The 27,385-nt window shown below is 40.7% G+C and overlaps 1 protein-coding gene across 1 annotated transcript; it reads right to left on the bottom strand.

Moving 5' to 3' along the window:
- Window positions 1-1,206: 1,206 nt before the first annotated feature.
- nr5a1b (nuclear receptor subfamily 5, group A, member 1b) lies at window positions 1,207-26,999 on the bottom strand. The gene is given in 7 exon segments (XM_036563102.1): window positions 1,207-1,329; window positions 1,331-1,461; window positions 6,704-6,851; window positions 7,012-7,131; window positions 23,560-24,242; window positions 26,313-26,454; window positions 26,894-26,999. Coding segments are annotated over 7 exon segments (1,449 nt in total). The 5' UTR covers window positions 26,996-26,999.
- Between the last annotated feature and the right edge of the window lie 386 nt (window positions 27,000-27,385).

Here is a 27,385-nt window from a genome sequence, read left to right as displayed (position 1 = left end):
AACAAGTCTTGTTGTTCAGTCATTTCTAATAGACTTTATTGAGTTGTTCTCTGGCGCTGTATGATACGCTGTTATCTATAAATATGGGCTACTGTACAGATACAATTCAGGATCCGGGATGCTGCTACAGTTTTTAGCTATGGTAATGTACTTTCAGTCATATTTCAGATTGGTCAGCTAGTCATACTGCATCAGAAACCAAACAGAGTCTATGATTTAGGCACGTAGGTTGTGCAATGCTTGTTGGTGGCTATAAGCTTCCATTACTTGTTAGCTACATTATTCTTACAGCACATGAATTTCACATGTGATTTTTAGACACCATCATGTTATTTTTAACACGTTTGTGTTAAAAATGTGTGATCAAATGTAAAAAGTGTGATCATGTGAAAATCGTGATCACATGTGGAAAACTGTTATCATGTGGAAAACATGTTATCATGTGTGAAAACCCTTGTGATAATGTGAAAATGTGCTCATGTTAAAAATGTGATCACATGTTAAAAACGCGATGATGACATGATTACATAAAAACAATCACGTGGAAAAAACATGATCACATGAAAAAATGCATGATCGCTTCAGAATATCGTGTGATCATGTGGAAAACCATGTTATCATATGTGAAAACCCATGTGATCATGTGAAAATATGCTCACATGAAAAATGTGATCACATGATAAAACAAAATTATGTGAAACAAAACATGATTACATGTGAAAACATGATTTTTAAAAAAAAAAATCACATTTGAAAAGCATGATCATGTGAAAAATGCGATCATGTGAAAAAATGTATGATCACTTCAGAAAAATCTGATCATGTGAAGAATGCGATCATGTGAAAAATGATGTGAAAAATGTGTGATCACGTGCTATTTCGGGTTGTGATGACATGCGATCATACATCAAGTTACATGTGTTTGCTGGTGATCATGTGCTTTTTAGACACTTCATAGATGGAATAAATGTGACTGTTCTGTAAAGGTAGCCTTGTAGCTCCAGTGGATAACTAAAGAAGTGACACTCATTCTGGTTAATTGTCCAGATTTTGGGTCAACAGGAAATCTCTGTAAACTCGTTCCTTCTCCTACAAAGTTATTCTGTAGTTTCTTATGACGGCGATGGTGTCTGTGTGTACAGATGAGGTGGTCAGTCGTGGGTTCTCTCGGCGCGAGTGCGGTAAAGCGGCGGTGCGCGTTGGCGGTCAGACGCAGGCTCTCTTGGCGTGCAGCATCTCTATGAGCAGGTTGTTGCAGGGTACCTCTCCGCTCAGGTGTTTGTAGCACAGGTAATCCTCGGCCTGCACGCTCAGGGCTCTCAGCTCTGGGCAGGCGCAGCAGCAGCTGACTGAAACGCTCCACGTGCTGAGGGTAAACGCACAACGTGTACTCCAGCAGCGCCCCGCTTACCTGCTCGTACACGCTCTCCACATACACCTGGTTCTCCAGCAGCTTCACATCTACACAGAACCACACATACAAGAACATCAGGGACTGTCAAAGTCAGCCAAGAATCTAATTTACACATTGTTCCTCATGTTTTTATCTGGACAAACATGCAGATAAAAAATTACTGTGGCTGCTATTTTTAGCTATGCTGCTGTAATTTAGCCCATGTTTCTAGATACAGTGATTCTTACAGTGTCAGAAACCACATAATCAAGTCTGTTAGAGATACTGAACATACTGAGATACTGGGGTGTTCAGGCAGTGTATTTTTCATAGATGCTTCTCTTAATTGTTGTCCATGGAGCACCGCTCACCACCACTGAGAAGCTCTCCATGTTTATAAAACGCAAGTTGAGGTTGGAAAAAAAACAACTTTTCTGCTGACCGCCTACGAAAGAGCACCATGTCATGTATAGCTGACAAGTCAATATTAAGGATGCCCTCTCCCTAGTCACTCATCCAACTCTCACACTGTTATCTATTAACATGGACTGAATTATTAGCATAGCTAAATTCATCAGCAGGCATTGTTTGGCTGCTTTCGAAGCTCTTCAGCACTCGACACAAAGATTACCACTTTCTTTATTGTCGTAATCATATATGTTAATTTCCAAATGTTTATCAATCATCGTCTTTTGCGTTCTATGTGTCAGTCGACTGCTTCTTCTTGCGCATGAGACACAAATTGCGTTTAAAAATGCACCATATGAACACCCCTTTTAGACATACATTACATACAAGTTATTCAATTTTTTACATAAGGAAAAAAAGCAGAAAACACATTGACACTGATTTGGAACTTACAGTACGTAACCTGGCCTCACAGTTTTCAAATAATGAAACAGAATAGAACCATTCGTGTCCATTGGAAACTATAGCATGGCCAGCAGAGGGCGCTGGGGAGTCTAGAGGAAGGGAAATTTCCAACATGTGTTTTCATGCATGCCAAATTATCTTTTGTAATTATCGGCCATAATTTCAATATTGGACCAGCAGTTATGATAACGGTAACTCTTTACTAGCCATGTTTACATGCAGCCTGATAATAAGTTTGATTAGTCCCACAATGGGGAAATTTCACCTCCACATTTTAACTATCTGTGCAGTGAAACACCACATACACACTAGTGAATGCACACAGCCCTATCCACAGGGCCTGGGGAGCCGTTGGGTGTTAAGTGCCTTATTCAAGGACATTTCAGTCATGTACTGTCAGGTCAGGGGATCAAACCAGCAACCTTCCGGTCATAAGGCTGGTTCCTTAACCTCCAGCCCATGACTGCCCCTACCCTGTCCCAACCTGACTAACAGATCAATAGGAATAGACCTTCAGAATATAGTTTCTATCCCATTGAATGAGGTGGGTAATCCTGTAAATAATCCTTTAAATGGAATAATAATGTCTGTGTAAACACCTGTATCTGATTACATTCCCAGTCATTCTGATCATGTGCGTCTCGTCATAGTGAAAGTGTATAACATTCAACATGGCGGAGCAGAAACTGGTCTGCAGAGGAGACGAAGTTTATCCTCTGATCTTTAAAAGACGGCGGTGAGACGGACGTCCAGCTTATGTGTCTCAGAACACGACGTCTTCCTCTCAGCCTTCTTTAATAAGGACGTTTTCCTGAGTCTGACAACATTTTAAAGCAGTTAAAAACACAAGCACTGCTCACTGCTGCTCATCTCACTCTGACTGGACTCACATGATGCCGGTTGTCATGGTAACGTCAACACTAATTGGTTCTCAACACATGCGTGTAATTTTGTATCTGATTACTTGTAGTGAGCATGTAAACTAAGACTTTCATCAGATTGTTGAGTAGAGTGAGAATATAAACATCTCAGTCTTAATCTATAATCTGAATTTATTCAATCAGAATGGAGAAAATCTTTGCGTGTAAACACAGTCAGCACAGTCTTCATGAGTTTTCATTATACATGATAATTGATATAAACATACATAAACATTTATAAATGGTAGGGGTCATCTGTCTTTTAGCTTTAATGTCTAGTGATATAACACTTCTATCAAGTGACACTGATGTTTTCTGGGTTGTCATTGAGTAAAAATGACTGCATGTTATGATATAATACTGATGATATAACAGCTTAAATCTTATAAATGGTAAAGTCTCTTTATCGAAGACCACCGAAAATGTTCACTCCTGTTCACCCAGCCTGAAACTGTGTAATAATATCAGAATCTGTGGCAGCTCTACCTAATAAGTGACATAAGCAGCTGTTAGGATTTGTGAATATAAGTGTTTGGATTAAATTAAGACTCATCCTCACACGATAATTCAGCAAGTCATTTCTATATTAAACAGAATTAGACTGAAAATAAATAAAAGCAAGAGATTTCAGCCATTAGACAGCTTAGAGACAAACAGGACACCTCAATAAGTTGCTAAATTGATTATTCAAAATGACAGCTGGAGGCCTCAGAAAGAAAATTATTCTCTCCGCTTTTATTTTTAAACAGTGTAGTTCTGGAGGTTGCCTAGTACGATGGTGTTTAGGGCCACTGTTAAAAAAAGTAAATAATAACAGACTTATCTAAAAGTCATAGTATTTGGAGAATAAAGTGTAACTTTTTTAATAAAATCGCAATATTTTAAGGAAAAAGTCACAACGTTTACAGAATAAAGTCATATTTTTTGGAATAAAGTCATAATATTTTGATTATACAGTTGTAAATTTACAAGAATAAACTAGTAATGTTTTGAGGATAAAGTGGGCTAACTGTAGGGGGCTGCCATAACGTGTTGGGGTCTCAGTTGCTGTCCTAACACCAGAGTTCCACACACTACTGTCTCCTTGTGGATCAATCATTTTGATTATCATTCATTCAACTTCATGCCCTCTTTGAATGGGGGGAGATGGAGCCCCGATAGCCGTGTAGACGACCCTGCCTGCAATTCTCCTTCAACAACACAGACAGACAGTTTCCTCCGAGTCCGTCTGGCTCTTTATTCTAGATAAACACAGTTTCCTGCTCAGCCGTTTCAGCCGTTTCTTATACTAATAATAGGCTGGTGCTGATGTGCAGGAGAGACAGGGAGGCTGAGTGTTTCTTTATGGGTGAATCGATATGAAAGTAGAACTCCACCAACTCACTGCCCCTCATTTAACACGAGGAGGGGCTGCCTTCACTTCGCAAAGCCTTTGGCCACAATATTGCAGCCTTTCCTGGTATTAATGCCACTTTAATGTCGTAATTCTATGACTTTATTTTCAAAATATTATAACTTTATTCTCAAAGTCTGCTGTTTAACATTTTTTTAACAGTGGCCCTAAAACGCCATCATAGCCTAGAGAGATGAGGGGCTCCCCAAAAATAGTCCTGCTCAGGACCCCCAAAATGTTCATAGAGTGTCATAGCAGCCCAATTTCAGAAGGAAAATCAATACCAGCTGATATAGATGTTAACTTGACATCAGATTTGGCATAAGCAGCCTTTGTAACAGATGACATCTATTAGAATGAACCTTTATTAAAGTTTATGTTAGTTTATGTCAGTTATCACGATGCGCTTGTGTAGGTGCCGTGTAGCCTTATGAACTCTGACCTACAGTAAAGTGTTGCCATAGTAATTGCATTTTTCCATTTATTGGCCGCTGATATACCACAGATCCCTAAGAAGAAAGGTACCCAGCGTAGAGAGAGGTAGAAAAAGGCAACAGAGAAAGAGATGGAGAACGAGCGAGAGAGAGCGAGAGAGAGAAAGAGATGTATGGCGATAGAATCTTATCATTGACAGAACGAGTGGAAAGTGGATGCTCAAGCACTTCCACATATGTGCACCCATGTTGCTGCACGTCCGTGCAGTGGGCCGCGCTGCACCGTCGCTGAGCTACTTAAGCACTCATTACAGAAAGCAGCCTTTGTTGGCTGCAGGCTGGCACTAAATTGCTCTCACTTAAAGGGAATGTGGGGAATAAAGGGCCATTTTCCCCACTGGAGCCACACACAACCACACACCATGGTGAGGTCAGTCCATTAAACCCCTATTGAACACAAGTGTGCATGTACGAGCGTGTGTTTGTGTACGTGAGTGAGAGAGAGACGGGCGGCCCGTCTGTACGCCATTATAAACACAGCTTTATTTTTAATTAAGCCCATTAAAGCTTCGCTAACGACACACGCCAAACAGCTCGGCGCTCGCACATGGGAACAAACAGCCAATATCGCCGTGTCCTCGTTAGTGGCAGGCGAAATCAATTCAATATACTTCTTTTGACAAGTTAATTAGCCTGGGTCAAATCGCAGGCAAGGAGAAATAGAGCGGCCCTGAATGCGAGGAGGAGGAGAAGAGGGCCGAAGGGTCCTCCTCGCACAGAAAGCGTGATTGCAGAATGAGGAAACTATTAAAACATCTTAAATATCTTATTCATCTGCAGCAGGAGAGAATGTGCTAGAGTACAGACCCAGCGCAGGAGGGAGGGGGAGCAAATGAGAGAGAGAGAGAGAGAGAGAGAGTTTCATCTTCAGCCAAATATCTTCCTTCATCAATACTCAAAAATCCTTAGCAGTATAGGCCCAAAAACTAACCCATAATCTAACTCTAACATATACTCATAATCTAGTCTTAACTGTTACCCAACCCCACAATCTAGTCCCTACCAAAGCTCATAATCTAATCCTAATTTTAACCCATATTCATAAACTAGCCCTAATCCAAATTCATAATCTAATCCTAACCCACACTCATAATTTAAGATTAACTCTAACACACCCATAATCTAGCCCTAACATAACCCATAATCTAACTTTAACCCACACCCATAACCAAAACCCATAATCTAGCCCTAACATAACCCATAATCTAACTCTAACCCACACGTATAACCAAAACCCATAATCTAGCCCTAACATAACCCATAATCTAACTCTAACCCACACGTATAACCAAAACCCATAATCTAGCCCTAACATAACCCATAATCTAACGCTAACCCACACGTATAACCAAAATCCATAATCTAGCCCTAACTGAACCCCCATAATCTAATCCTAACCCACACCCATGATCTAATCCTAATTAGTTCATAGAGCTACATGACACCTACACAGTCTCATCCTGATGACAGACAAAAGCCTACATTGTTGCTGTCAAGAGACAGTTATGGATTATTTTCTGACATTAGGTTGTCCTGCCACTTTCTGGGTTCTGTGGCTCATAGACAAAGTGAGTTTCATTTGACTATTTTTAAGATTTAAGATGGATTATGTCAGTGCGGGTGGTCTCACCGGGGTTGAACAGAATGAGGTATTTGAAGCAGGCGATTTCTCTGCGGTCCAGCTGAAGCTCCTGAAGACGCTGCACCAGTTCTTGACCTCCTTGCACCAGTTCAGCCAGAGTAACACCAGCCTGAGCCAGCAGAGATCCCAGCTCTACCTAACACACACACATAAAGGTTAGGGTTATACAGTGTCAGCGTGTGAGGTCATACATATGCCTCATATATATATATAGGTATATCATTTCTATTGGGTCCCATATGTATGTACAGTGTGTATGTATACTTGTTTGGAAGTATGTATGTGTTTATTTGTACCTCTTGTCCAGTGATGAGCAATATGCTGTCCTGTTTCCCATGATGCACCTGTCTAGAGATGTAATCAAGTACCAGCAACTCACTCCAGCAGTTATGAAGAAGCTTCATCTGATCGCCCACCTGAGACAGAGAGAGAGTTTGAGAGGCTGAATGACAGACATATACGGACATCATGCTGTACAGCTCTTGTTTAAAATGATAGTTCAGTAATCACCCCCCCCCAAACACACACACACCCTTTACCACAAATATAGTCAATCAGCCAAGACGTGTTTAGCACTGGAGCAATGAGGCTAATATAGTTTACAGCTATGGAAGCTTATACCCCACCAATTAGCACGGCGCTAACTGCATGACTAAATCAGCACACGCTTGCCTCAAACATTCACCAGTGTCTTATTTGAATTTTCCGTTCCAGCTTAAATGCTACAGTTTCATTCTGCCTTTTTGATGTTGTACAGGTTCTCCATCATAGGAAAGAATGAATTAACCATATGTGCCCTGTGCCCATCCACCTCGAACACCGCTGAGGGACACAAGTGATGGCAGGAGGAGGTGGGCAGCCACCAGAGATGGAAAGACAACGACAGCCACGAGAGGCACAAAGGCAGGACACAAGTCCCGAACTCCACCGCCCAGGCCCCGATCTCTGTTCTGCAGCAAGGCCGCTAGACTGCACCTTATATTCGACCCAGGCGACCAAGCTGTGGAGCAGGGGCAGTGCTGGGGAGGCAGAACACCGAGCTCTCTTTCCCTTTTGGCTGAGGTGCTCACGCTGCCCTCCTCCTCCTACTGTCACTTGCATCCCTCAGCGGTGCTAGGGGTTCAGGGTTCAGGCCCTGCCCTCCCGCCGGCTCTCGTGGCCTGAGGTACAGGTGCTGGGCGAATCATGGAAAGGGCTATTTAAGCATTCAGATTCCTTGAGTTGTTGTCATTCTATAAATAACCACTGCCTTAACTAAAGAGCACTTGAAAAAAACCTTTTTAACGTATTTACATTGCATTGTAGCTATGCGAACTTTAGATGCCAAACATCTCTGGCAAATTGCACCTAAACATCACTGTCAGTACATCTGGCTTGACAGTATGCAAGTGGAAGCACAGCTAATCAGTCCCTGAGCAGGTGCAGCACGCAGGATTTCTCTCAGACTGATGATCAGAAATGTAAGAGAGAAAAAGATCTGCAGGACGACCTGAAAACAGCAGAACAACAGATACACAGAATAATAAGCGATGAACTGCACCAACCATCTCCGTTCCTAAACTCCTCTGATAAAAAAGAAGCTCAGAAAATCAGAACTGGTTTGGAACAATGTTCTCTAATCAGAAGAAACAAAAATAGAACTCTTTGGCAATGATTTAGCTCATCATGTTTGGAGAAAGAAGCATCTGATCCCAAGAACTCCCACAGTAAAGCATGATGGTGGGTGCATCATGACATGGAGCTGCTCCTCTGTAAACAGTACTAGAGCATCACATGTTGAAGGAAACATGAATGAAGTGATAAACCAAATATTAGAGAAGAATTTAATCTTCTTTAAACTGAATCTGGGGAGGAGGTGGACATTTCATCAAGACAAGCCAAGATAACCAAAGACTAGTTTCTAAAAAGTGCTAAAAAGGTGACGGCGCTTGCATTGTCGAGTGTACAGACCCCCTGACTTGAATCCCCCTGAAAATTCATGGAGGATTTTCAAATAGTGAGTCCATCGGGGGGACCCTCTTAACCTTGGGGAGCTGAACCACAATGCTGCAAAAAGTGAATCACTTCTAACTGTAGGTGTCTCAAACCTGTAAAACGGCTTAGCAACAAAGTACTAATGCCATTAATTTGTGTCTGAACATTGAATCTTTGGTTTTGCTTCTGAAAACATGTATTTTGTACAAGTTGTACAATGGCAGTTTATTAAATAACAAAAACAAAAGTGTCTGAATTCTTGTTTCCCCTCATTGTGGGGCAGCTGCTGAAAAACGTTCAGGCAAAACGCATATTTTTGTAGAACACTTAGGAATTCTTTCGTCTAATTTGTAATTTTTGAGGGACTAGTTTTCCACAGGGAAGAATTTATGATAATACGATGCTGACGTAGTGGTGTGGGTGGAGCTGTGAGGCTCTGAGTGATGGTGCATTGATACCAGAAGGGAAAGTAACTGGAACTGCTTTTTCTCTCCAGTTTTTGCTTAAGATAAGTTCAAGAACAGCTTTGGTAAGACATTCTCTCTCCTCTGAGCAGTACTGTTCCAGCACAATGGCTGTATTTTCAAATGATATGGGATTATATAGTCACACATTTTAAACATTTATGAATAAAAATCAGCACTTGCCCCTTGGCTCCTGTTATTTTGAGTTTGCGGTCTAAATGCACATCTGCCGGAACGCATTACGGTACGCATAACTATTTACCAACCGAATTCAGCAGCTGTCCAGTATTTTCTGTTCTTTTCTAAGACCGCTGACCCCTGCTAAACCACTGACCATTCACACAGAGGGGTCACTGTGGAGGGGTGATCCCTCATGACTGCTCTCATGTTGCTAGCTCTGTAAAACGAGTTTAATCAAGTGGTCTTTATTGTCGTTCCTCAATATAACTGATGGAACGAAATGTGGTTCTTCAGGCCCCAAACACACAACAGCAGCACATCACACAGGACTACGCAGAGTGCAGACACACAGCAGAATATACAGTAAATACATCAGACAGAAAATATACACAACAATAAATACACTAGACAGGATGACAAAACAATAACAAAGCGTTTCATTTGAGAATCTTTCAGTAAACATCATACTCTTTAAAAAAAGGAACAAATATCAACAAATTTGTGAGCCTCTGTATCTTCAGGTACTCGGAATCAATGTAATCCCCTCAAAACACCCCCCCACCACCACACCCCACCCACCCAACTGCCCACATGTGTGTGGATGTTGTGGATGCTGACGGGTGAAAAGATGGAAACATTACTGTTAGGTAGGGACAATGGAACTCCATACACGCTTTCTTTTATACACGTTTCTGTTGCCATGACGAGAGGATGCAGTGTTATGCACATACACTCAGTATCTCTCTCTCGCTCGCACTCTCTCTCTCTCTCTCTCTCTGTCTCTCTCTCTCTCTCTCTTTCTCATACAGGCTAATATAAGATGTCTCTCTCATTGCTGCAGTGCTGTGTATCTATTCAGAAACATTCCAGCTCTGTTCTTCTACAATCCTCAAAAAGATGGTTCCTCAAGTGTTCTTTAGTATAGAAACTGGTTCCATCTAGAACCCTGAGCGCTTAAAGAACCCTTTGCATGATTAAAGGGTTCTTTGCATCATTAAAAGTGTTCTTCAGATTGATGGAGAATGTATTTTACGTGGTTCTATATAGAAACTTTTACAAAAGGGTTCTATGTAGCAAAGGGTTCTGCTGTTGTTACAGGCTTGACATCGTAACAATAGAAGAACCTTTTTTGGTGCTATATACAACCCTTTCCAAAAAAAGACAGAACCATATAAAACGCATTCTCCATCAATCTGAAGAACACCTTTAATCATACAAAGGGTTCTTTATGTGCTCCTGGTTCTAGATAGAACTAGTTTCTATACTAAAAAACCCTTGAGGAACCATTTTTTAAAATGTGTACCATGGTGAGTGAAGCTATGGTCAATTTAGATTTCTTGCTTTCCAGCAAATGTCAGTGGTTGTATGAGCCCATAATTTATTTTTATGTTAAATATTTTGGCAGTAAAAAGAGACCCGTGGATACAGCCCGACCCGAACACACCCCTGGGCAGCTCCAGTTCTGGTGAGACGGAGATGGCAGGTATCAACATAGGCCATTGATTTGGATGGCTGAAAAAGTGACACAGTCTACAACAATGGTGCACTACTTGTAGATCGCATGGCCCCTACATTCAAGTAGATTGTATGCCTATACAAACCAACCTACCTATCACCTGATAGTACGACTGAAGTCCCATAACCCCACCCCTGCTTTAACCCCTGGGTTACCTCATGTCTCAAAAAGACGTTTGTGGTGACTCACTTGATACTTGCTAGCTTCTGGTCGAGTTTTACACAGCAGTAAAACTAGGTGAGCAAGTGGCAGACGTGGTTAGTAGATGGCAGTAGCCAGCCGGTTCTGTTTGCCAAAATTCGAATCTATTTTTTGTCAAATTATCCCATCATGAAAAACACAGCATTTATTTTCTTATGACCTTTACCATTCCTTAACTCCCCACCATTTATTTGCCACATATTTTAAGCATTTTATACATTTATCTATAACCGAACTGTTTCTATGTTATCAGAAAGTGATTTCAAGCTTCTGGACGTCCCATATGTTGAATGGTAATGGATCTCTCCATAGGTGTTGCTTGTGTTACCGATCCTCATTGGTGTTACACATAAGAAAGGTATTTTTAATGAACATTTTTAATGAACGATGCATTCTACAAAATAACTGCTACAGAGTATCAAACCACATGTCGTCAATCATGGAATCTCCACTAAAATATGGAATTTAATCCATTTGTATTCTATTTTTTTCACAGTTACCTCAGAGTAAAGTCGGTCACTCCAGTGACTTCAGCTAAAAGCTTCATATGAAATCATGAGCTAAATGAGAAAATCTCTGATAACTGAAAGACACAGTGGACTCATCATGTGCTTTTCTTCATAGATCCTCAGAAAACAGGTAAAACGAAGTCAAGTGATGTCATCAGTGTGACTTTTATTTCAGAATAAGAGATTTTTGTTATGCAGTAACACCAGTGACTTGACTCCAGGGGAACTTTCATTATATATTTTATAATATTTATTTGACATTTGTTTTCTTTACGTTATTTAAATCATATATTCCATTGTCATGTAGAGATTATTGAAGTAAAAATTGCAGAAAAACATGTTTTTTCTCTCAAAATATGGCCTCAACCTTTACACATGACTGTGGGGACAAGCAATTCTGTGGTGCTTGGAATTCTACTTTATTGATTTAAAAATCGATATCGCCAAATTGACGGCTTAAGAAGGTGTAATTGTTAAAATAGCTTATTGTTTTATTTTTAAATATAAATAAATTGTAACCCTAACATGTTTTTCAAGTGTAGTATATCTGTAGATGCTAGGGACACAAAAATGGACGTTTCTGTAGAATGACCCTAATGTAAATAAGGAGCTGGTCCTGAAGGAATCAGGGGTCATTCATGTTCCACATGCATTTCATGGCTGCTGGATCTGATACAGATGTGAGAGCAGAACTGTGCTACACCAATAGACGCGTCCAGCAGACTGTGCTGTAAACACAGACGTCTGCACAGAGTAAATAAACTAACAGCTCACGTCCGGAAGCATGTACGCGTGTGTGAAACTCAATATGCGCCTGTGTGTGTGTGTGTTAGCTCACCTGTGCAGGTGTGACAACAGAAGCTGGAAGCAGGACATCAGCACTGTGATGATGCCTGCAGTACTCAGCTCTGTACAGCACACTGGGCTACTGTGAACAGAGAGTCGAGCTGCAGTTTGATGGAAATGTAAATCATCTTCATGAGATTGTTTAACTGGACACTGGACACATTTTCAGATACATAGATAGATAGATAGATAGATAGATAGATAGATAGATAGACATACAGATAGATAGATAGATAGACAGACAGACAGACAGACAGACAGATAGATAGATAGATAGATAGATAGATAGACAGATAGACAGACAGACAGATAGATAGATAAATAGATAGACAGACATACAGACAGACAGACAGATAGATAGATAGATAGATAGATAGACAGATAGATAGACAGATAGATAGATAGATAGATAGATAGATAGATAGATAGATAGACAGATAGATAGATAGATAGATAGACAGACAGACAGACATACAGACAGATAGATAGATAGATAGATAGATAGATAGATAGATAGATAGATAGATAGACAGACAGACAGAGAGATAGATAGATAGATAGATAGATAGATAGATAGATAGATAGATAGATAGATAGATAGATAACAGACAGAGATAGATAGATAGATAGATAGATAGATAGATAGATAGACATACAGGCAGATAGATAGATAGATAGATAGATAGATAGATAGATAGACAAACAGATTGATAGATAGATGAATACATAGATAGACAGACATACAGGCAGAGAGGTAGATAGATAGATAGATAGATAGATAGATAGATAGACAAAGAGATTGATAGATAGATCAATTTATAGATAGACAGACAGACAGAAAGATAGATGGAAATATAGATAGATAGATAGATAGATAGATAGATAGATAGATAAACAGATAGACAGATAGATGTATAGATAGATAGATAGATATTTCTAACATGTTATTGTGGTTAAATTCGTTCATTCATTGCTCACTAGCAGCTCAACAACTTTTCACACACAGAGAAACAACAGAGTACTAGATCATCTGATAGCAGAGTTACGGGGAAAGCAAGTTTGATGTTATTTTTATTAAAAATATCTGAGTTGATTTCCATTCTAACAACAGAACCACTAGGGGGCACTGCAGAAAGAGGCCAACTTAAAAGCGATTATGTACAAATCATAAATTTTTCGAAAGACATTTCTAAGGAAACAATTCAGCGCTATGGGTCTGAAAGGATGTGTAGCTGTCAAGAAGAACCTCACTGAGAAAAGGAGACGGACACATCAAACAAAGAAGCTGAACAATGGACTGACCACCCCAGAGTCCAGACCTCAACACCACTGAATGTGTTTGATTACTTCAGAAAATCATCAACCAGCTTCTAAGACTGAACTTTGGAGGTGTGTCTGCAGATTCTTTGAGGGACTGAAAGTGAGTCTCCTGAACAGAATGGAAGCTGGAATAAAGGGAAAGAGTGACTCACTGACTCACACAGCTGAGAGCAGAGTTAGCTGCTGAGGCCTCTGTGTAATCTTTTGTTAAAATTTGTGATTCTGTTTATTACCTGATGCTGAAAAATGAATTATTTGTACTTCATGGCCATTTTGACTGGAAATGAAATAAATGAAGGTGGGCTCCTGAATCCCGGTTTAATCTCTGCCAACAGCAGTCATCCTCTCCAAACTGGACCAAGCCAAACCAAAACAGCTGGATTGAGCACAGTTTGACCGAACACAGGGTGAATATGTGTGTGGCGTGAGAGGCGTGAAAAAGAGGGATGGAGTGGTGAGTCAGAGATGGCAGGAGGAGAGGGGGTGTGTTTGGTCTATAGCAGGTGGCAGATGTGTGGCTGTGAGAGAGAAACGAGCTGACTTACTGAAACAGTACAGATACCAAAAACATGCAGGATACATGTCTTTATTACAGATCAGTTCTACTTAAAGGCAGTTAGTTTGTAAGAAATGGAAGAATTCTTGTCACAGCTCTGAACTCTACATGGAAGAGCTGCTAAACTGTCCCAAGTTTGGAGTTCAGAGAGAATGGAAAAAATTCACTGGACGCTGTTGGACATAACTTGAAAGCATCTACTGCTGTGTTTTTTTTTTTTAATGAAGCAGTGTGAATGCGGATGGTTCTGACTTTATATGCTATTGTACAGTGTCCTTGGGCGACTTGAAAATGCTTATAAATAAAATTCTACTCAGTTATTCATTTTGAGACTATTCAGTAAGTACTATGAATGAGGGGTTTAGGTCACCAGATGTAGAGAAAACACAAAAATAGCTACTGCTTATATAATCTCCAGTCACTCTTCCTAGAAGGTTATAAGACCTCAGCACTGGGCTGTGGAGCAGTGGAACTGTGTTCTCTGGAGTGATGGAGCTCCATCCAGTACCTTTGGGGAGAGCTGGAGTTGAGTGGAGTAAAGCTCCTGGAGTTTCTACAGGTTTTGGAGATGTTTTGTTATGGCAGCAACTATACAGGTGGCAATTCTCTGTCAGTGGGAACGTGTATGTGCAGTGTACACCAAGACAGCATACAGGCCTGAGTTCTGTCCAGTGGCTCTGTTATGCCATGGGAACATTTTGTTGCTCCCTTATCCACTTAGAGGCAATGGTCACTACTAATCAATATAAGGTTATTCTGATCGAGCACCTAAATCCTATGAAAAGACTTTTCTATCTTGATAGGAGTGGTCAGTGCCCCCCATCTACAAAGATGCTTTGATGAGTATGAAATTGGTCTTAGCCGGCATTCTCTACCACTATCGACAAAACACCAACTAGGGGGAACATCTTTTTGAAGAACGGTGTTCTTTCCCTCCAGTACAGTTCCAGAGACTTGTAGAATGTATGACAAGGGGTACTCAAGCTGTTCTGCTGGACTGTTAGCTCATGGGGCCTTTACTACTACACCTTACTATGATGCTTTATATTTTTACTTTAATTTGTAATCCATGTATAGCATTCTTCATTAATTCAATTTCCAGTCAAAACAGCCATTGTTGTTCATTTTCAGGAAATATTTCACAAGCTCCAGAGAAAATGTGGCTCCTAACAACCACCTGGAAGACCCGGTAGACCCCAAAACTGCCCCCATCAGATAAACAGCACTTAAAGCTTTCATCTCTGAGAGAGAGGAGAAAATCGAGCTGCTTCAGATCTAAAAACATCCACAGGTGTTTCTGTCCATCCTTCCACTGTGAGAAGACGACTCAGCGCTGTGGGTCTGAAAGGATGTGTAGCTGTCAAGAAGAACCTCACTGAGAAAAGGAGACGGACACATCAAACAAAGAAGCTGGACGATGGACTGACCACCCCAGAGTCCAGACCTCAACACCACTGAATGTGTTTGATTACTTCAGAAAATCATCAACCAGCTTCTAAGATTGAACTTTGGAGGTGTGTCTGCAGATTCTTTGAGGAACTGAAAGTGAGTCTCCTGAACAGAATGGAAGCTGGAATAAAGGGAAAGAGAGACTCACTGACTCACACAGCTGAGAGCAGAGTTAGTCACTGAAGCTTTTGTGTCATTTTAAGTTAAATGTGTGTTTTCTGCTTTTATCCTGACACTGATCGATAGATAGATAGATAGATAGATAGATAGATAGATAGATAGACAGACAGGTAGATAGACAGACAGACAGACAGACAGACAGATAGATAGATAGATAGATAGATAGATAGACAGATAGATAGATAGATTTTGTGTCATTTTCTGTTAAATGTGTTTTCTGCTTTTATACTGTCACTGAAAAATGGAGAACCTGCTCTGCTACGAAGAACCCAAACACAGCAGATTTCACACAAACACACTGTAGCACTCCATCCTTATCACACGCAGTGCTAAAGGCAGGGCTCTGAGCCTCACTGACAGTGCAGCTTCTTCACCATAGCACCTCTACAATCAGCTGAACACAGTCTGGACACATAGAGCGCGAATGCCTGACGGTACCTTAACCACCACCGTACTCCGTCTCTCTCACTCACTTACACTGTAAGCAGGGTTACGGTGGTGTGTATTTGTACAGACATGTTTCCTGCACTGCTGTATTTCTAATGTACAGCTCGTATGAGCTCTAATTCAGGGTTTCTCAGACACTCAGCTGGGGAATAGAAAGGGGCCGCAAGGCATCTCTGGTGGCCTTCAGGCCTATACTGTGGTGGAACCAACAATAACTGACTTAATAATAAGAAAGAAATATACAGTTTTCAATGAGTAAACAATACTAAACCTATAACAATGGTGCACGAAGCAGCTTCGTCTAACTGTTGCCTTACTAACATTTCATTTGTCCACTTGTGAGCAGCTCATATAAAAATAGGTTGCAGAAAGATTTTATCCTAAATGGCCACCATTACACTTGATTTATGGTATAAAGCAAAGCTACGTTAACATAAATCTGCTGATATTTTATGCTCAGTGTTACATGTTGCATATCATTGGGCTGAACAGCCTTAATATCAACACTGCAACCAGAAAAACATGCACACACATCTGGAATTAGATATCAGAGGAAAACAGTTCACAGCTGTGCTCTCCTCATTCAGTGTCCAGTTATTGAACATGTTTAGCCCAACGCTAAGTCCAAGAAGGACAAAGAAAGATCTTTACTTTCATTTGCTCCCAAACAGTACAATACAGAGTTGAATTAAGACTGGCTGTTAGGTCAATATTGTTTATTATTATTATTACTACCATTATTACTACTGTTATTACTATTCCTTATGGGCTTTCGTGGAAAAGGTTGAGAAGCCCCCTAGAACAACAAGACAAGACAATAGCAGATCTATTCAGCTTCTAGCATCAAATGCTTAAACGTCCATGAACGTTGATACACAGTTAAAAGAATGATAACACTATTTTTCACAACAGTGTACACTGTAAAAATGGCTCATCAGTTCAACTTAAAGAAAGACTATATGTGGTAACAATGAGTCGTTGTTTCAATCAAAGTATTATTTGAGAAGAATAAAACTAGTTTCTTTTTACCAAATGAAGCACTTTTTTAGGTTGAATTTACAAACAGATATTTTACAGTATATTTTCTGTTTAGCGACTGAACATCACGTTACAGCAGTTACTGCACTCATACCAGGTGTTAAGACTTTGAGGGTAGCAGTAACCAAATATCCAATAATTATAACATGATAGGATAAACTAGTTACTGAAACACCAACCACCATCACGGTTAGCATCACAAAACACATAAAATACATTCAAACATATCATTGGACTGAATATGATGTTAAACAAAATAATCTTCTGTGAAATGAAGCAAAGATTAGCAAAACAACAACTAACAAAGCCACAAAGAGTGCTGCAAAGCTCCGCCCTCCTCACTACAGTGTTCAGAGACAGTGATAAAGGTAACATGCTCTGCAAATAACAGTTAATTACTGTAAAATCATTTGGTATCTTTGACCAGAAGTGTGACCTCTGTGTCCCAGAATGCACCATTTTCTACAGCAGTCTGCTGTATTTTGCAGATTCTAAATGTTCAGTCCAAACCATATTTGTGTTTTTAAGTAGACAATACTTGAATAATTTGAATGTGAAGTTATTTGTGTGAGTACAAAGAGAGAATAAAACATCCTTCACATTCATGTAATGCTTTTATCATTTCTTAACATTGAAATAAACAGAAAAATTCAGAAGAGCACAGTCAAACCTCTCCATACAGAATGTAAACTGAATTTAAATGCAGGGGAGCACGGAGAACAACGCAGGGCACAAATTAACACAGACTTTTTGGGTTGTTAAAGAAGGTCAAGCAGCGTGTGTTTCTGGCCACATCACCACATTTCCTAGCCGCAGCCTCCCACCAAAATTCAGAGCATTTTGTCAGCGTTTTAAAAAGATCTGAGCCAAAGAGTGTTTTCAGAGCAAGTCATATTTTTAACACAGATTTTTTTTCAGTTACTGAGCTGTTTGTGTGAATCACAAAATCCAACCTTGTAGTACTGTAAATGCAGTACTGTACTAGTGAGAACACTACTTCCTTCAGAGGTTTAAGTCCAGCCTTCATACTGCAGGGTTAGTCCTTACACAGCGTTACAGCTCAGACACCTTCAGTACACAAAGACTAATAAAGCACATTCAGTCTTTTCGTTCCAGTTTACACAGATTTAAACTGAAACAGAGAAACACCTGAGAACAGAAATGTTCTTCTGCTTTATTAGGATCTTTCAGATGTCAGTATTTTGGTTTTCAAGACGTATTTTAATGAAATTGACATTATCAGTTGGTAAAGCTGTAGCTATTCAGAAACAATGTTCATGTTTTACTAAAGTTTTTATTTACTGGACTAAAATAAATAAGTCATTGTTTGACACAGTCTTAGTCAGTGTTCATATATGATTTGATGTGTGCGTATCAGTTGATCTGTCTGTCTTATAGATGATAATGTATAATGCAGTACGGTTGGAAAAAAATATTTGAATTATACTGAATTAAGTCTGTTTGCACTGATTGATCAGGTGTTAAACTGACCCTTCTGTCTGTTACAGTGAACCCACCCATGGGCTAAACTGGAACACTGCACTTCCCTCATTTTGGGTGGACTTGTACTGAATGGTAGGAGCTACAAACAAAGTTCAAGTGTTTGTTTGTAGCAGAGATGTTTATGTTGCTTGTATAAGAACATGATTATTCCAACTTAAAATTTTTTTAAGTTATTCAACATAAAAATTGTGTTCCATTCTCCCCTAATTCATGACAAAACTATGTAATTATTGATGTATAGCACATAAGCTGCACTCTCAGTGTTATGCTCTATGATGGGGATGTATATAAGAAAGATGTGAGCGGAGGTTTTTAATGTAGTACTGTTTGTCTGGAAACTAGCAGAGAGGATTGACTGATCTGCTGAAAGGCTGTTTCCTCCAAAACCACAGCATTCTGTCCCAAATCTAAACTACAATCAAATACAATAAAAAACAATAAAAAAAAAAAATACTTAGAAGTTCCTCAAACCTTAATGCTTAATTCACAGGCAATGATACTGCTGCATCAGCTCTTCTTTTAACAACACTCTGTTAGAGGAGGAGACACTGCTGTAGTTCTGAAAGTGAAATGTTTTCCTGCTCTTGTTTGATATAGGATTTCAGCTGCTCAGCAATTCTTAACTCCTTTGTCGTATTTTTCATTTCATAATGTGGCGAATATTTTCAGTGGGTGACAGATCTGGACTTCAGTCAGGTCAGTTTAGCGCCTGGACTCTTTTAATAAAGAGCAATGCTGTTGTAATACATGCAGAATGTGGTTTGGCATTGTATTGCTGAAATAATCAAGACCTTCCCTGAAAAAGACGTCGTCTGGATGGCAGCATACGTTGCCAAAACATATATATATTGTTCAGCATTAATGGTGCCTTCACAGATGTGCACATCACCTAGACCATGTACACTAATGCCCCCCTATACCATCATGAATACTGGTTTTTGAACTGTGCACGAATAACAAACTGAGTGATCTTTATCCTGGGGGACACAGTGTCCATGATTTCCAAAAATAATCTCTATTTTTGATTTATCGGACCACAGGACACAATTCCACTTCCACTCCAGTCCATTTTAAATGAGCTCAGGCCCAGAGAAGGTGGCAGCATTTCTGGATCTTGTTTATATATGATTTCTTTTTTGTGTTTTAGAGTTTTAACTTGCATTTGTGGATGCAGTGATCAACTGTTTTCACACACAGTGGTTTCCAGAAGTGTTCCTGAGCCCATGCAGTGATTTCCTCTACAAAATCATGTCTGTTTTTAATGCAGTGCTACCTGAGAGCCCAAAGATCACAGCCAGCAAATACTGGTTTTTGGCCTTCACCCTTGCATACAGAGATTTGTCCAGATTCTCTGAATCTTTTAATGATATTATGTACTGTAGATGATGAAATCCTCAAGTTCTTTGTTGTTTTACATTGAGAAATACTGACAAGCATTGTTGCACTATTTGAGCCTCTCTGAGATGCTCTTTAAATACTCAGTCATGTTACTGACCTGTTGCCAATTAACCTGATTAGTTGTAAGATGTTCCATCTGGTGTTTTTTTAATATTACACAACCAGTCTTTTGTTGCCCCCATCTCAACTTTTTTGAAATGTGTTGCTGGCATCAAATACAAAATGTGCATAACACTGCATTTGTAACTGTAAAGTTATACAAAATAGATCACAATATTTAGCAATTCTGAGGTTTGTAAAAACATTAGAATGGAAAAATGCACCAGCTTAACAGTACAAAGTATGAACTATTTAAGAAGGAACCCAATGACACAATGAAAACAACAAGAAAAACAGCAAGAAAAAAATAAATAATGGTAAAGAAAATAAAGATGGTGAATGGGCCAACATCCAATCAGCTACTTGTTACTACTGTGCACCACAATGTCATATTAAGTACTGTATTCTGTATACAGACCACCAGAAAAGCACTACATAGAGAGAGAGAGAGAGAGAGAGAGAGAGAGAGAGAGAGACAGACAGAGAGAGAGAGAGAGAGAGAGATGATTTATCACATTACATGTTCCTGCCACTCACTGCCACTGCCACACACAGAGTTGGAGTCAGTTTTGGTATGATGTTAGTGTTAAGTACCGGGGTTATGTTAGAGTTAGGGTCAGTGTTGGGTCAGTGTTAGTGTTGAGGTTTTGCTAGGGCTTGGTTGAGTTTTTGGGGCAGTGTTAGGCCAGTGTTAGTGATGGCACAGTGGTCAGTGTTGGTGTCAGTGCTGGGTCAGTGTCAGTGTTGAAGCATGTTTGAGTGGTGTTAGTGTTGTGGTCAGTGTTGAGGCAGTGCTGGTGATGGCATGGTGTTAGTGCTGTGTTGTGGTCAGTGTGGAGGCAGTGTTAGTGATGGGGTGATGTTCAGTGGTCAGTGTTGGTGTCAGTGCTGGGTTGTTAGTGTTGGAGCATATTTGAGTGGTGTTAGTGTTGTGGTCAGTGTTGAGGCAGTGTTAGTGATGGGGTGATGTTCAGTGGTCAGTGTCGGTGTCTTTGCTGGGTTGTTAGGGTTGGAGCATATTTGAGTGGTGTCAGTGTTGTAGTCAGTGTTGAGGCAGTGTTAGTGATGGGGTGATGTTCAGTGGTCAGTGTTGGTGTCAGTGCTGGGTTGTTAGTGTTGGAGCATGTTTGAGTGGTGTTAGTGTTGTGGTCAGTGTTGAGGCAGTGTTAGTGATGGAGTGATGTTCAGTGGTCAGTGTTGGTGTCAGTGCTGGGTCGTTAGTGTTGGAGCATGTTTGAGTGGTGTTAGTGTTGTGGTCAGTGTTGAGGCAGTGTTAGTGATGGGGTGATGTTGAGTGGTCAGTGTTGGTGTCAGTGCTGGGTTGTTAGTGTTGGAGCATGTTTGAGTGGTGTTAGTGTTGTGGTCAATGTTGAGGCAGTGTTACTGATGGGGTGATGTTCAGTGGTCAGTGTTGGTGTCTTTGCTGGGTTGTTAGTGTTGGAGCATGTTTGAGTGGTGTTAGTGTTGTGGTCAGTGTTGAGGCAGTGTTACTGATGGGGTGATGTTCAGTGGTCAGTGTTGGTGTCTTTGCTGGGTTATTAGTGTTGGAGCATGTTTGAGTGGTGTTAGTGTTGTGGTCAGTGTTGAGGCAGTGTTAGTGATGGAGTGATGTTCAGTGGTCAGTGTTGGTGTCTTTGCTGGGTTGTTAGTGTTGGAGCATGTTTGAGTGGTGTTAGTGTTGTGGTCAGTGTTGAGGCAGTGTTACTGATGGGATGATGTTCAGTGGTCAGTGTTGGTGTCTTTGCTGGGTCGTTAGTGTTGGAGCATATTTGAGTGGTGTTAGTGTTGTGGTCAGTGTTGAGGCAGTGTTAGTGATGGGGTGATGTTCAGTGGTCAGTGTTGGTGTCAGTGCTTGGTTGTTAGTGTTGGAGCATGTTTGAGTGGTGTCAGTGTTGTGGTCAGTGTTGAGGCAGTGTTACTGATGGGGTGATGTTCAGTGGTCAGTGTTGGTGTCAGTGCTGGGTCGTTAGTGTTGGAGCATGTTTGAGTGGTGTTAGTGTTGTGGTCAGTGTTGAGGCAGTGTTACTGATGGGGTGATGTTCAGTGGTCAGTGTTGGTGTCTTTGCTGGGTTGTTAGTGTTGGAGCATGTTTGAGTGGTGTTAGTGTTGTGGTCAGTGTTGAGGCAGTGTTACTGATGGGGTGATGTTCAGTGGTCAGTGTTGGTGTCTTTGCTGGGTTGTTAGTGTTGGAGCATATTTGAGTGGTGTCAGTGTTGTGGTCAGTGTTGAGGCAGTGTTACTGATGGGGTGATGTTCAGTGATCAGTGTTGGTGTCTTTGCTGGGTTGTTAGTGTTGGAGCATATTTGAGTGGTGTTAGTGTTGTGGTCAGTGTTGAGGCAGTGTTAGTGATGGGGTGATGTTCAGTGGTCAGTGTTGGTGTCAGTGCTGGGTTGTTAGTGTTGGAGCATATTTGAGTGGTGTCAGTGTTGAGGCAGTGTTACTGATGGGGTGATGTTGAGTGGTCAGTGTTGGTGTCAGTGCTGGGTTGTTAGTGTTGGAGCATATTTGAGTGGTGTCAGTGTTGTGGTCAGTGTTGAGGCAGTGTTAGTGATGGGGTGATGTTCAGTGGTCAGTGTTGGTGTCAGTGCTGGGTCGTTAGTGTTGGAGCATATTTGAGTGGTGTCAGTGTTGTGGTCAGTGTTGAGGCAGTGTTAGTGATGGGGTGATGTTCAGTGATCAGTGTTGGTGTCTTTGCTGGGTTGTTAGTGTTGGAGCATGTTTGAGTGGTGTTAGTGTTGTGGTCAGTGTTGAGGCAGTGTTAGTGATGGGGTGATGTTCAGTGGTCAGTGTTGGTGTCAGTGCTGGGTTGTTAGTGTTGGAGCATATTTGAGTGGTGTCAGTGTTGAGGCAGTGTTGCTGATGGGGTGATGTTGAGTGGTCAGTGTTGGTGTCTTTGCTGGGTTGTTAGTGTTGGAGCATATTTGAGTGGTGTCAGTGTTGTGGTCAGTGTTGAGGCAGTGTTACTGATGAGGGTGATGTTCAGTGGTCAGTGTTGGTGTCTTTGCTGGGTCGTTAGTGTTGGAGCATGTTTGAGTGGTGTTAGTGTTTAATAAATGATTTCCTGACTGATCCTCTGTATTTCAGCTCTGAGCTCCACTCTTCACTCACTTTTCAGACACGTTTCTCTAACACGCTCTTCCCTGCGGTGCGCTTCCTCACTCACCTTGAGCTCTTTGAAGAAGGTGCAGCTGCGCGCCCACTCCACGATAGAGAACAGTGTCTGGTCTGCGACGTGGCACATCAGGCCGAAGGTGGAGAGCGGTTCGGCTTTGCCGCTGCGGGAGTTCTGCTCCTGCTGCAGGTGCGCCAGGTGAGCGCTGATCTTGCTGCGCACCTGCAGCTCATCCTGTTCACAGCGCACAAACTCCAGCACTAGTGTCGGCACCGGCAGGCCTGCAGGGGGTGCTGATGGGCTACCGGCCTGTGTGTGCTCACTGTATGTGAATCCCAGGGCGGAGTCGGGCGAGCTGGCATTGGCATAGTGATCTGGGAGCTCGGATTTGATGGCGCGACTGGGGAAGGATGCGTAAGGGTACTGCGGCGACAGAGGGCCGTGAGCAGGTACAGGCATGCAGCCGGTCGTGTACAGACTGTAGTCTGCAGCTGCGGCGGTGGAGGAGGGCATGGTTGAGAGGGCGTGTTTAGGGGTGGAGACGGGCGGGAGGCTCGGCAGCATGCTGCCAAAGCTGTAGTCTGTCTGGATGGGTGACTGGAGGGGGGGTGTGGTCTCCATCTTAAGCCCACTCGCCCGTATTAGAGCTTTCTTCTGTTGCTTCAGGGCACGGTCTCGCTTGTACATAGGTCCAAACTTGTTCCTGCCACCTCGCATCCGGTCTGCGCGAACCGCTGGGAACAAATGGGAACAAACACTGCTGAAAATTCCCAAAACCTCCTAAAAATTTTGCATACATTCTCAAATTCTAAAACACATTCCAAACACTTCCAAATTCCAAACCCTCTCACACATTCCCAAAACTACATACACATTCCAAAAATCTCTGACACATTCCCGGAACTGATTACACATTCTAAAACCCTTACATATATTTCGAAGACCTCTCATACATTCCCAGACCTTGCTGACATTCTTTAAACATCTCCCAGATTCCCAAATCTTTTCAAATATTCACCGTTCGTTTACACATTCCCAAAACAAATGTTACATCCAAAAACCTCATACATTGCCCAAATTACACACATTCCCAAAACCTTGCTCACATTCCAGAAACATCGCATATATCCCCAAAACCTCTCAGGCAGTCCAAAAAACATCTCCCAGATCACCAGAACCTGTCATACATTCCCAAAACCTCACTGACATTGCTGATAACCATTTCACAGATCCCCCAAGCCTCTCACACCTTCCCAAAACTTCTCAAAAATAAAATCATACATTCCAAAAACCTTGCTGACATTCCCAATAATATCTCACAGATTCTTACTCATTATACATTCTTACACATTCCAGAAAACTCATTATGCATTCCAAAAACCTCTGACACGTTCCCAAAATTCACTGACTTTCCAAAAAAAAATTAAAAAACAGTACAGATTCCAAAAACCTTTCATACATTCCCGAACCTTCTCACACATTCCAACACACATTCCAAAAATACACATTCCAAAATACCTCACACATTCCCAAAACCGAATGCACATTCTCAAATCTATATTTCCAAAACCTCTCCTACATTACCCAGACCTCACTGACATTCTAAAACATCTTACACCAAAGGTTCATCCCCTAAAACTCTCAAACATTTCCAAAACACTCACAGATCCCAAAACCTTCCATAAATTCCAAAAATCTTATATTTGTCTCCTTGTGAATTTTGAGCATAAATTTTAAGAGGCTTTCACATTCAGAGCATTTTAAAATTCAGAGACTTTTTGAAGTTGGTTGATTAATGTAATTTCTAAATCGAGGTCTAAATTCTAAATTCTAAATGAATATGAATATGAATATGAACATTGCTGCTGTTTTGAATGCAGGCTCCATAGAGGCGCTGCGTCCATTAACTCAGGCTTTGGCTAAATAACTCCGGCTGCTTTGCTTATCCTTGATCAGAACCGCAGAGGGTCTCGCGATAATAACGACCTTGTAAAGCAGCGGTGATCATTTCTGACCTAAATCATTGCAGCGCGCGGACACAGGACTTCATCAGGAATATAAAGGGAACGCAGATTTTCACACAGTGCGACAACAAAGCTTTAGTGGGCATTAACAGCAAAGAAAATATGTCTGTTATCATATCAACACATAAACAATACAAAAGAAAAATCTGCTGTCAGGGCTGAGGGTATATTATTATTATTATTATTATTATTATTATTATTATTATTATGTTACTTTTGTCGTTATAAATTAATAATAAAATAAATAATTCATTACAGATATTATTATTGTTTTTATTATTGCTATTATTATTAGTAGTAACAATGATAATAATAATAATAATAATATAGAGTGTTACAGCTAAAACCATTAATAATAAAGATATTACGTCATTAATGTGTGCACTGTCAGATGAACAGCTAGTTTTATTGATCCAGTTATAAACACTGTAACTGTTCCTCAGTTTATTTATACATTTTAATACCTGAACAATATAATAATAATATACAGTTTACAGTAAAGACTGACCGTGTGGATCAAACACAGCCTGAAATACAGAACCTTTACAGTAATGTTCCCTAAATAAAGACCCTACAGTGGAACCTGCAGTGATGACGACACAAACACTAACGTACCGATTCATTATTAAACACGGCTCGGCGGCGGTTTAGCTGCACCGATTACATTATTACACATTAATATACATGATGACGTATTATGATGTATTATTGTATTGTTCTGTCTGTTAATGTAGCAGCTCGTGCGGTCAGTGAGGAGTGCGCGCTCGGCTCTCTGCTCACCTTCCAGCCTCATGCCGACGGTCAGGCACTTCTGGAAGCGGCAGAACGGACAGCGCTTCCGCTGAGTCTTATCGATCTTACAGTCCTGACTCTCCGCGCACGTGTAGCGCTTATTGTTCTGGACCGTCCGCTTAAAGAAGCCCTGCGGACAAACACATCACAGCATAATATAATATAATATAATATAATATAATATAATATAATATAATATAATATAATACACAGTAAAAAGTCAGTGAGAGCTGACTAAAAACCCAAGTTATCGCTATTAGCTTTGTTATTAATATTATGTTTATTTCTGTCATATTATTTTTCTTGTACACAGTACTGAATACAGAAAAAATACACAATAGTAACTGTAACATTATAATAATATATGACATTACAGAGAGAGAGACAGAGAGAGAGGGAGAGAGAGATAGACAGAGAGAGAGAGGGAGAGACAGAGAGATAGAGAGCAAGAGACAGAGAGAGGGAGAGAGAGAGATAGAAAGATAGAGAGAGAGAGAGAAGAAGAGAGGGAGAGACAGAGAGAGACAGACAGAGAGAGAGAGACAGAGAGAGAGGTGTAGTTACTGTACCTTGCAGCTCTCGCAGGTGAGCAGGCCGTAGTGATATCCGGACACTTTATCTCCACAGACCGGACACAGCTCCTCTAGATCGGCATCATAACCGTACTCCATCCTCCACGCACACACACACACACACACACAGCGGCACATCAATCATCGCTGCTAACCCAACACAGTGTAGTAACATTTGTGTTGTGTGTAGAACTCAGAGTGTGTTAATAGTGTTAGTCTTAGTGTTTATATTAATATTAGTATTAGTGTTAATGAATGTTAATATTAGAATATTAGTGCTATATTTTCATAAGTGAAATTTAACCTATATATATATATATATATAATCTGTATTACTAGCTATAATAATGTAATGAAAGTCTCGTGAGCGGCTCCTTTTGATCCTCATTTTAGCACTTTCATTCTTCAATAATCAACAAGAAAACAAAGGCTTCTTCTGCAGTCTGTTACTATTGTGTACATAATAAATCATCTGAAGACGCTTATTTT

The sequence above is a fragment of the Colossoma macropomum genome, unplaced genomic scaffold (assembly GCF_904425465.1).
Source record: "Colossoma macropomum unplaced genomic scaffold, Colossoma_macropomum, whole genome shotgun sequence".
NCBI lineage: Eukaryota > Metazoa > Chordata > Actinopteri > Characiformes > Serrasalmidae > Colossoma > Colossoma macropomum.
The sequence above is the reverse complement of the archived record's forward strand: the minus strand, read 5'-3'. Positions and strand labels throughout refer to the sequence as shown.